Genomic DNA, 12,726 nt, shown 5'->3' on the forward strand with positions numbered 1-12,726 from the left:
TCATCTTTTCATTCACCGATATAGTTCTTCAAATAGCTCAGAAGCTGATAAGTCTACAGATATAAAAGGTAACTACTATTGAATGGCAAGTGTTGGTTTCATCGAAGGAAACAATAGTTTTGGTTCTTCGAGTCGGAAACAACATTTTAACAGTTGTTTCTTCCATTCGGCATGCTTGAAGTTTGTAACCAGTGGTGAATATTTGTCATTCAAATATTTTCATATTCTGTTTCATCCATGATTTCAAAACAAAACGAGAAAAAACTTTTCCAATAAACATGCTAATATTTTCCATATCTTCATGCTATCAGCCATCGAAACAACCCTTATCTCTCATAAGTCTCATACCTACTACAGGAAGATTGTGGAAAGTAAAAAACTTTGAGGCAGGCATTTCTGTTTGAAGCATAATAATGATATTTCACTTCTCCAAATGATACACAAGATTGAAAATTCATAATATTAATCGCATTTTTATTGAATTCTCGATTTTCCATAATGATGAAATGTATAGGGACTAGGGAGGGTTGATACATTTTTCAGAAAATTGTTAATAAAAAATTTTTGTTTAACATTTACCAATCCATTTATATCAGAGGGAAAAGTAAGGACTTCGCTTGAACGTTCAATAAATTTAATAACTGAAAACGGAAATTTCAACCTTGATTATGAGTTCTTGAAATTGTCGGTGCCAAGTGTCTCAAACCTCCCTATACATGAGAGGCTTGAAACACTCAAAGGAACGATTGATACAATAAGAAATAAATGGTAAAAGCAATAATAAGAAATTAATATTTTATTTTCATTATTTTTATTTTCATAACACTCCTAATTCCTACATGATTAGTGATCATTTTTATTTTACTACTGACACTTGCACAGGCTGAATAGCTCTCAATTTTCTGATGAAAATGACGATCCAGCTTGCATCTACTGCAATTTATTATTTTTGGTGTTCATCAGATGATAGATTTTTTTTCATTTTTGTCCCTAGGATCCAAGTCATCAAACACACTCTTTTTTTGTTTTTGCATTTCTGTTTAAAACTTTTTTTTGAGGTGAGATTTACTGTATCAAACCTCCCTAAATGACAAATTTAGAAAATATAGAACGTGCACATATTATGATATTCGATAGAAGATCTGTACTACTGGCGTATATGTTCTCAATGAATTGTGCATCAAGAATAAAGTAATGAATTTCGTTAGTTTTAGTTGATAAAGAGATAAAGCTTTACGTTTGTTATGCAAATTCTTACATTGAATATGTAGAAAACACATTTTGAGCTTAAAAACTCTTGTTCGCTGACGCGATCGTTGTAAGATTTTAACTGACACTATTTCCAAGCTCATAGAGGCAATGCACATGATACGCCTTTTTTGAAGTAGTTTTACACTCGGTTCTACATGCTGTAACATGAGTGGTTGGTCATAGCCTAGTGGTAAATGCAGGACATCCAAGCCTATCTGAAAAGAAGCGTGTTGTGTATCTTCCCGTTGAAATTGAATTTTCAACGTTAACGTCATTATTTTCAAATTCTAACGTGTTTTCTCAACGGTTAGTTTTGAAACTAATTTTCTAATAATATATTACGTTATTTTGTATATTGGTATTGTTAATGTACTGACATTAGACGTTAGTTCTACATTGCATTGAAATCATTAAATAACCATCTATCTATAGAACACACTCATTTTACGTTTTCTAATAACATATCATTCATACTCTTTGTTTTTATTTCGGTAACATACACGTTCGAGTTCAACATAATATCATCGTTCATGTTCACTATATCTTTCAATCGACTGACCTCTCTAAACCTTTTTGTTTGACAAAAATGGTTAATATTAATAACTAAAAATCCGTTTTGAATCGATGATCAAACTACGATCTGATCATGTTACCATATCGCGTTGTTATATGCGCTATTATCCTTAGTTATTTGTACATTATGAAGCAACGTTATTTCCCTATTGTCTCAGAAGCTTTCAACAAATTTCCATTTACATGAAAACCGTCCCAACGGAAAAAAAAGAATTGGTCAGAAATTTCCTCTTAACTGACAATAAACGGTAGGTTACACAACCATTTCACAACGTTATATTAACGTACCTGTGCCCATTGGGCTGAGACTGTTAGTTTCGGAATGTCATCCGAAATCAGCAGTATGTGGTTGTTGCTATGAAAAAATTCATTCGTCTTATATTTCAAATGAATTCACAGAAAATAATCTAGAAGAGTTAGATCCAGTAACCTTGGTGACCATGCCACAGGGCCACAATTTCATGAATTGAAATAATTCACAGTTTGATCATGCATACTTCTAATCCATATTGTACGCAACTTGTTACAACACTCACTCGATGCTGAGGCGTTTGAAAATAAAGAAAAGTTTAATAGAAATCTATAAAATTCAAAATGACAGCTAATACCATTGAATATACCCACGAATGAAATGGGAACAGAAACAGGACAGTATTATCAAAGAAGGACCTTCTTTCGTTTGCTACTCTATCGAAAAAAGTGTGCTATTCGAAGTAAAAATTGAAATTATTAGACTAAATTATGTATTTTCCATTCCATATTTGTTCCTTTAAATTCAAATGTTTGTTCAAAACTGAGCCTAGAAATTTCACACTGAATTGAAATTCCATACTTCGAGATATATTGAGGTATTGTTTCTTTATTCTGTTCTGTTAGTTTCAAATCAGATACTCTGTTTTCTCTGCATTTAACAGCAACCTTTTCTCAAAACACCGATCTTTCATTTTTTTGTATTGAGCTTATTGAGTACTCCATACTTTTACATGAAACTAGGATATTGCAAACATCTACAAAAATGACTGGTTCAACATCATTGCTTACAAATGATAATGGAAGGATCGTTTATGTACACAAAAAGCGCAAGGGGCCCCAGTATACTTCTCTGTGGTACGCCTAACCTAACTTGATTTTTTTTCCTGTGAAACATAATCACGACCTTCATAAGGTAATTAAAAATTTTATTTTCTATTTATTATTGCCTATATTGAATTCCGACCATCAATATATCCATCACATCCTCGAAATGAAGGTTTGGAAATTTAAGAAAGAAAATCCATATTCAATTTCCATAATTTTATCGGCTGAAATTGTTCCAACATCCCAATTATTCAAATTATTAAATACATATTCATTGAGCATCGGGAGTACAATCAAGTATAAATCCTAACATTTCTGAACTGAACAAAACTTCCTAATCTATGTTTTGTGCTATGATGAAGAGGTACAAGTTCCACGTTTCTACTAATCGAAAATCAATATGAAACGCTCAGAGTTATTATAAGTGAAGTAGTTACTTATCCATTACCACACTCTTTTTGTCGAATTCACTTGTTGATTGCTGCATTATATTAAATCACACTCTACTGATACATCCTACATTTTTTACATATGTATCAAAAGATGTCCATGTTCATAAAAAGAGTTCAGTGCACTTGGTCAAAAACTATAGACCAATATAGATAAGGTAAGGCCTTAGTCACCAAAATATTTGAAAAGGTTATACAGCTACAATTAACATCCTATTTTGAGAACAACTGCCTCTTCAATAGCTTCCAATTTGGTTTTAGAAGCGACCTCTCTACAACAGCTGCCATCACAGAGCTTATAAAAATAATTAATGAAAGATATAGTGATGGTTCATACGTGGGTGGACTTTTCTGTGACTTGAGCAAGGCTTTTGATAGTCTAGAGAGCATCTTATTTATAAATTACAGAGATATAAGTTCGATCAAAGTGCAGTTAACCTTTTAGGCTGTTACTTGACTGATAAAGGGGAGATCTGTCTGAGTGTTGATTTTGGTGTACCTAAGGGATCGGTCCTCGGACCGCTTCTCTTTCCCATCCACATCAAAGATCTTATGAGTTGTGACCCTGATACGGACTTCGTTCTTTTCCCCGATGACACAACTGTGCCCAAAAGAGCTTAGTCTAGGGAGCTTTTACTTGACATCTTGAAAGAGTTGTTTTCTATTGTTTTGGAATGGTTCAATAGCAACCAGCTCAGTTTAAATGAAACGAAGACAATTTTTCAATGAGAGGTCTAGGAGAAATGACCTCACTTAACCAAACAAATTTTCAGGTGTACATATGGAGGGTAATTTCTCTTGGACTTCTCACATCGATTAAGTCTGTAATTGTTTTACGTCCAGTGTTTTTGCATTACAATAATTAGTTGAGGTTGGGTCGGAATCGGTATTATTATCTGTGTATCGTGGATTCGAATCCCGAATAACTTATGGTATTTTGTGCTAGGGTCATGACGCTGGTGTGAAACGACTCTTCGGATTGCAAAGAAAGGCTATCAGATTTTTTGTTGGAATCAATTCAATCTGTTTGCGATAATCTCTGTATTTATAGATATTTCGCATCAAGTCTGCAATCGCTATTATACATCTCGATATGAATTTAAATCTTAAATATTATCACTTAAATATTTGCATGAATTATTCCTTAACAGGTTTACAAGACTTAACACCAATTCTTTTTCAAACTATAAATGAATTATCGGAAAACACATAGGTCAACTTAGAGAATAGATGAGACTAACCAATATAATAAAAAACACTTAAGTTTTGAATAAACATTCAAATGTTTCTGTTACACGTTACACGATATATAATTCTGTAATTTTAATTATGAGAACATAAAAACACATACATCAATGGAGCAAGTTCTTCTAGTGACCATCTCGAGAAAAGTATTTTTCGATAAGGTCGTTTTGGAAATAATTTTGATAATTACTCAAGTAAATAATGAATTTATAATCAATTCACATCAATGAATTTCAATTTATTTTTAAGAAATACATAACGTGGTGGAAAATGAAAAAATAATAAAACAGACTGTGGACTCGGAAAGAGTTAATTCAATATTTAGACCTGGGGTAGCTATTCAGTTTAAAAAGCGTCTCATCTCTGCCTGAAACCCTACCGAGAGCGACGTTGAAAAGCTAACACGTACACCCTCGAAAAACAATAGCCACTTTTGTTGGATCGAAAGCTTATAAAATTAAAACGTAATATTCTTGAGGGGACAATAGATAGATCTAATCAATGTCGCCCCTATGACTCTTCAGATCCATTCAACAAGTGGATCTTTGAGCAAAAATACTTTTTAATTTTGCCTTGTAGGGGACGTTGTTGAATATTCAATATAGTAGGTAAATGCATTTTGTTTGACTCTTGTTCAGGAAATTTTTTTAATTAGACTTTAGTTCCGACAACAAAACCTGTCAACAACTTGAAGGTACTCTACCATTGTTTCTATTATTATATTATTGGTTTTCACATGTCCAATTTTTCAGAAAAACTTGAATATTCCACTGAAAGAAAAAACATCAAATATTTAAACTTCTCTCTTGAAAACAATTCCGTTCATAAGGTGCCAAGAATATGCTTTGAAATTTTGTGTTAATTCTACCAACAAATTTTTGCCTTATTCATACATAACTCAGTATTTGTTTTTTAGTGGAAGAGCCATTTGATCTGATCTGCTACAACTGGTGTTCTGCCTCAGATAAAAAATTTTTCTGTATTTTTTTCTCATATTTCGACAGTATGCTTTACCCTGATATATAAAACGACAAATCGAGCGATGTAGAGTTTATTTCTTTAGATTTCAAAAGATATTTCATGTGAGAAGTATTTTCAGTGAAAATCAACATGAAATGATAATTATATAATATTAAATTGAAAGTTTTTAGACAAACAAATCTTAATAGGTAGTTAATAAGACATAGAGCCAATACAACTATCTATGGTACCAAGTCTTATTCAATGCAGCTCGAATTGGTTGTGACCAATTGATCTAATGACGCTAATTCCAAAATATCAGCAATGGGTGAAAAGCAACCCCATTTCTTCATTACTTTATCGACGGGTTCAAATCAACTCTTCATTTCAACTTAATAAAAGTTTGTCAGACTTGGCTCCATGGTAGCCTATAACATAATCTCAGATGTCAAGCACAGACTGGATACTCTGGGTACAAACATATGTAATTTCCAGGCTCTTTGAATCGGAAAAGGAAACTCACGAACATATACATAGTGTGACAGCATCCAAAGCTTGCCTGATTTCTGAAAGTAGACTTGGGTAAGCCAGATCTTGATTCTCACGATGTGACTGGAAATGCTTTCAATAAGAATGTTAATTATTAATGAGTAAGATTGATCTCCGTGGGAAATATGTTTTAATAATAAAGGATCAAATAGATCACAGTTCCGGATGGCTGAATTCCCAGCTTCAATAATAAAACAATATCCAGAACTCCGATATCTTGATTGATTCAATCATAAAAATACCATAGAATAATGAGAAAAACCAAGCGCAGAGTGGTCAAGGTATTTCCTATTGCTAGATACACAGTTGACACGTGGACTGCCGACAAAATCGATAAGAGTAAGATCGAAGCGTTCAAAATATGGATCTAAATCACTTTAGCTACTTGGGCAAAAAAATAGGGACTACAAAATTAATGTTAGTCGAAGTAAAAGTAGAAGGCCGAATATCAAATGGAAAGGTCAAATGTCGTTCATCTGGCACAAGGTTACAGCGAATGGAACTAGTGATATTTTAAACGCCTATATAGGAAGTTGCAACACAGTTGGGCATCCAAATCATTTGATTATAATGAGGAATTTTCATTACCTATATTCTATTTTTTCAGGCAACTCAATTTTATATCATTTGTATAATCAACATATATCGTAGACTCGAAGGAAAAAAGAGAGAAATCATCTTGTTACCCCAAAAGCAACAATTTTGATCTGTTTTCACCACACTCCTTCTAAATTTTAAAATAGACTGAGGGGTAACGAAAGATTATTAACCATTCTCAAGCGTAATAGTAGACATTCAGTTCTTGTATGTTTGGTGGAAAGATTTTGAATTAAGAAAATACAAAAAGAAAAAGAAGTACGATTTCCATTTTCAAACAGAAGATTTCCACGCTATTTCATAGGAATCATAATCGAAAGTGAACCAAGGAGAATGCATGTCATCAAGGGAGAGTAGCGTTATACCCTTGATGACATGCATTCTCCTTGGTTTACTTTGGATCATGATTCCTATGAAATAGCGTGGAAATCTTCTGTTTGACAATGGTTATGTTGATGGCATTTCTGTTGATACATTAACCAGATAGATAAAATTAATATCGTATGATATTACACACTTGGAAATCGTACTTCTTTTTCTTTTTGTATTTTCTTCATTCATTACCAAGTGCAGGTGTTAGCCAATAATATATTATTTATTAGATTTTGAATTGTTCACACATACATACATAGATTCAGAAACAATTATTTTTACTTCTAATTTTTTCCAGACAAACCATGATCTGTCCAGCGTCCGTTTACCACTTCAACCCTACGCAGGAGGTCATGCAGTTTTTATGTACAGTACAGCTGCGGATGGAAATGTAACGCTACAACTGAAGGAGCCTGATGACTTGGACAGAGGCAGCCTGGCTGCCATGTTGGCTAGGTTACAGGATGACGCGACCTTTTCTATTTCATATCAAGATACTGACATTTTGTCAGATGGAAGTATAGATGTGCTGTTGGGAACGGGAAACGCAAATTCTGGTAAGTGATTCTTTCAATTGAAGAAATATTCCAAGAGAATATCGTTCGAGCGAAAATTTCAATTACTATCAATCTCGAAGGAAATGAAATCATTAGACTCACTAATCAAATTTTGTCATCATCTAATTGTGAATCGATCATAAAGTGCAATGTTCAAAGGATTATTGTATATAATAATATACAGGGTGGCCATTTGAAAACGAAACAGACGAGATTACAGACGAAATAAAGTTTTTCGATAGAAATGCTCGGACAGGTCGATTTCTGTTTCGAGGGGGACAACTTTAGATGTAGGTTACGGACGCATAGCGCTTCAACCCTTGCTGCTACAACCCCCACCCCCAATTTTTGAATAGGGAAGATGGGGTGAGTGATACCTCAATTTGAAGGTATTTTTATACTGATTTTAGCACAGTAATTGTTTTTTCATTTTATGCATTAGTTCTCGAAATATTCATGCGTTAGTTAGTTAGGAAGGAAGTCATGGTTGTTTTGAAGCTCAAAATGTCGATTTTTCACAAAACACTACAAGTGCCATGAAAACACCACTTCATTTTCAAATAAACTTAGTTAAGAATATTTCAAGAACTACTGCATAAAATGAAAAAACAATTACTGTGCTGAAATCAGTATAAAAATACCTTTCAAATGAGGTATCATTCACCCCATCTTCCCTATTCAAAATTTGGGGGTGGGGGTTGTAGTAGCAAGGGTTGAAGCGCTATGCGTCCGTAACCTACATCTTAAGTTGTCCCCCTCGAAACAGAAATCGACCTGTCCGAGCATTTCTATCGAAAAACTTTATTTCGTCTGTTATCTCGTCTGTTTCGTTTTCAAATGGCCACCCTGTATATTTAATAATTCTGTACCATAAATTACTCAATATTCAATAATAATTCATACTGACGGTCAGAAAATTTTCTTATAATAGGTACTATAACAATATTCACTCTGTTATTGTATAATCTAATCCTTCTTGAATAGTGACATATTTTGGAATGCATCACTTTTTCATTATTTATTCGTGGCTACCAAAATGTAACATGTTACAGTTTTTTTCCTGTTATAATGAAGACAACCATATAATGAATTAATTATCAACTATCGGTAAAACATGTGCAATGAACAGGAAAGAAAGAAAATAAACAGTGTTATTCTCTCCCATTCTTGCTTGTGAAGTTATTTTGGAGTTATACTCTTCTTCTTCTTCCTTGTTTCCTAGGATATGGTCCTATTTAGTAGCAACGCCTTGGTCATCTTCTTGGGAGGCTGAGTTCCAGCTTTCGTGCCATCTGGTGGTCTGACTGGAGGTCTTCTCCAGCTCGCTTCACATTCCTTGATAATTTTGGCTATCTCTGATCTTCAGCTATCCATGATATCTTCAGCCTCCCCTTCTACCTCTTACCCATCTGACAACAACTTCTAATTCACATCGTTGTGTTATCTTATTGTTTCTCTGGTGGTACCCAATAGTATATCCTGTAATCGCCTTAAGTATTCTCATCTCAGCTGTCCGGAATAAGCATTTAGTAACTGTTGTTTCGGCTCTTGCTTCTGAAGCATATGTCATGATAGGTCTTACACAGGTTTTGTAGATTCTTATTTGGCTGATAATTGACATATGCTCATTTCTCATAATGATGTCCCTCGAAAAGCCCCATATCATAGAAGCCCTCGTCACCTGCCTCTTCACTTCCGTTGTTAGGTTTCTGCTACTAGTCATGTTGACGCCTAGGTATTTGAAACTCATTACCTGATTCACTGTCTGATCGTAGAAGGCTAATTTACAACGCCTTGGTACCTTGGATGTTGAAAGGGATTCAGTTTTCTGCACAGATATGCTCAGGTTGAATGTTTCTGGTATTTGCTGGAATTTGTACAACATTCTCTGTAAATCGTCCTCATTCTTGGCTATAAGAACTGCGTCGTCAGCGTAGCAGATAATTATTTTAGATTGGTTCCCCATTGCGTATCCTCTTCCTGTGGATTTAACTCGGTGATTATTTTGTTCATGATTATGTTGAAGTGGATTGGGCTTAGGCTGTCTCCTTGCCTTATACCATTTGCAATTGGTAATTCCTTCGACGTTTGAATACCCGTTCTAATTGTTGTCATGTTGCCGGTGTTAAGATCTTGAATTATTCTTATAATACGGTGGTCAGTTCACCGACTCTTAACTAACTTTAGAACGACTTTCAATCTCATTCTATCGAAAGTTTGCTTGAGGTCCACAAAACACATGTTATACTCGTAGGTGTTAATAATCAGTGCATACATTTTTCACATATGGTTTCCCCCATTACCTTGATTGTTGAATTATATCTTCAGAAACTTTGACTTATAGTGAATTTCTAATAATAATTGTTTTCAATCCATATAATTGGATATTAGTTATTACTTATAGCCTATAACAGAACATGCGCAGATACCCTGGTTTTCTCAAAAATCAGATCTGTTTAGGTAATTCTGCTGAACATTAGGAGAAGTATTCTTTCTTTTCTCATTTGTTTTGAATGACATTATTTTATATAGTGAATTAGGCACTCGTGGCTCGGATTAGTCCTAAATTTTTCCATTCATGAGTAACATCAACACATGATACATGATATATTATTAATTGTAATTCAGCAATCGTTTGATTCAAGTATGGTTCTACAAATTTTCTGATTTTTTTAATGTTTTTTTTTCAAGTATTCGATTTATTGAATACTCTAGCAGTAAAACAAGGGAACCATTCATGGTTGTTCTGTTGCCGTTGGTTACAAATTATTGCTATGAATTTTTTATGAAAAATTAATTAATATGTGAACCAGAAAATCATAAACTCTGAAGGGGATTTCGTTGGAAAAGTTTTGTTTACATTTTACGTAGTAAATATAATTATATATCGATTCTTGAATTGTAATTACTGGCAGTGCGTTTCATTTCGAATTATTTACCCTTCTCTCTCACACAGAGCATATCGGCATATAGCCTGAGCATACTGATACTCTACAAACGAATGAATTCATATTACACCTATCAGCGAGCATGCATATTTGGCTCTTCATTAATATGCAAATCGGGAAAGAAGAAAGCCTTTGCAGCCAGAATTCAATTCCCAAGCTTCAATTCCAAATGTGAATGATGTAGCGATCCCAAATGAACTGTCTGTAATAATACTCCCGTACTCTATTCAGGCTCTTGACGTATAATTTAGGATAAGTGGAAATGTTGCATGCAAATTTCGACCGAATATCAAGTTCAATAGATTTGAATGGAAGAAAAGTATTTTCTGATTCTGTATATTGAGAATTGAAACTACATTATTTGTAGGCTACAAAATTATATTAATGAACTCTATGAAAGTCACTCACATAAGAATCAATTGATTTCGTTATAATAATAATTCCATTCTTTAAGAAATCTAAAACTATAACAAGATGATTTTGTGAGGGAAAATACTGCTATTCATTTGCTATTCGATAATTTCATCCTATCTAAGATGAAATTATGTATATTCTTCGAAAATTTTGGGATGAAATGTTTTATTATTCTTGCAAAACTTTTGTATGCACTCTACATTCAAAAAATAATTTGATATTTATATTTTTTTAAATCTGTACATTCCTTCTATTATAGCTCTTTTAATAGTCTTCGTGAAATTTGTCTCCTGTCGTTCAATTTCATTATATTTTCTTCACAAATCTTTATTTCATCGCCCAATTTTTCTGTAATTTAATCAATGTTTCCTTCTCTTCTTGTGTTTGTTTAATTTTCCATTCAGTATTATATCTGCTTCTATCATATTATGAACTTCTATCTTCACTTTTGTTTCACAAATCTCCAAATTTTTCAAATTTTATTTTCTCTTCTATTTTTGTTAGAAATTCTTCTCGTAGTTCATTTTTCATTGTGTTCAACATTTAATTGAATTTCATCAATCTAAGCCCTAATTTCCCATCTATTTTAGTTGAATTATTTTAATAATAATAGTCTTTGTTTATTTCATCAAATTTTCTTTCAAATTTCTCGCATGAAATGTGATTTGAATCTTTACATCCTCATTGCATTTATTAAATCCAAAAGATTCAGTTCATTTCTATTTTCCTCTTGCCTTTTCTTCGTCCTCTTTTCTATAATTATGTATCAATATTTGATTTAAATATTTCAAAACAAGGCTCTAATAAAAATATCAATAGCCACGCTTTGGGCGCCAAATTTATATGATTTCGATTTCCGAAATCAATCTCCTTATCTTGATTATCGATTATTTTATTACTAAAAGTAATTGACTAAAAAATATCACAGAAAAGATGGTCTGATATAATTTAGATATACAAAGAAACATTATAAAATTCAAAACATTTTTAGTTTAAAATAAGAGTAAAAATAAAAAGTAATATACACACATTTTGGTACAAACAAAGTACTTACAAGCTAGACAAATGTATCTTCCTAAAATCATCTCATTAAAATTCAAATCAATCCTCCAATATTTCACGTATAAAGAAATCATAATATATTAAAAAGCGGGGACAAACAATGCGACCGATGCATAGACAGTACGCCGACAGACGGAAGTGAAATCAAAGAAACAGCGGACTCGAAACAAATAAGGGTAAAAAAACTTAGATGTATGTATGTGATGCGCTGAAGTAATGAAGTCTATAGGGGCTAGAAATCTTTATTTTATTTTATTATTATTCATTCCGTAGTTGGATATTTGTTTTTAATAAGGAATAATAAAATCGGCTAACTTGTTGGATGTCAGCTCTAGAATTTACTGAGTCATGGATACTTATTTGTAACATTTCAAAAATTAGCCTGTTGCTCAAGTATGGCTCCCTATTTAATATTTTGACGTCTTCAAAATTAAAGTTGTGATTTTCGTTCAGGCAATGTTCGGCCAAGGCTGTTTTAGGGTTGGAGATCGGCAAACGGACAGACCTAATATGTTCCTGTATTCTGGATTTCAGATATCGACCCGTCTAAAAAAATCAGTAAAATCAGTTGTATAAATTGTTCTCGCGTTTACTACATAGGCCAGACGGGCCGATATCTGAAATCCAGAATACAGGAACATATTAGGTCTGTCCGTTTGCCGATCTCCAAAC

The 12,726-nt window shown here is 33.2% G+C and overlaps 1 protein-coding gene across 4 annotated transcripts in view; it reads left to right on the plus strand.

Annotated features, from left to right (window-relative positions):
- The window catches only part of LOC123685058, a 456,594-nt gene that overhangs the window by 255,471 nt on the left and 188,397 nt on the right, over nucleotides 1-12,726 (plus strand). For all 4 annotated transcript variants that reach the window (XM_045624640.1, XM_045624656.1, XM_045624650.1 and 1 more), the window contains exon 3: nucleotides 7,372-7,630. In XM_045624640.1, the coding sequence (XP_045480596.1) occupies nucleotides 7,372-7,630 (259 nt within the window). The remainder of the gene's footprint in view (nucleotides 1-7,371; nucleotides 7,631-12,726) is intronic.

The sequence above is a fragment of the Harmonia axyridis genome, chromosome 1 (genome assembly GCF_914767665.1).
Source record: "Harmonia axyridis chromosome 1, icHarAxyr1.1, whole genome shotgun sequence".
Lineage (NCBI taxonomy): Eukaryota > Metazoa > Arthropoda > Insecta > Coleoptera > Coccinellidae > Harmonia > Harmonia axyridis.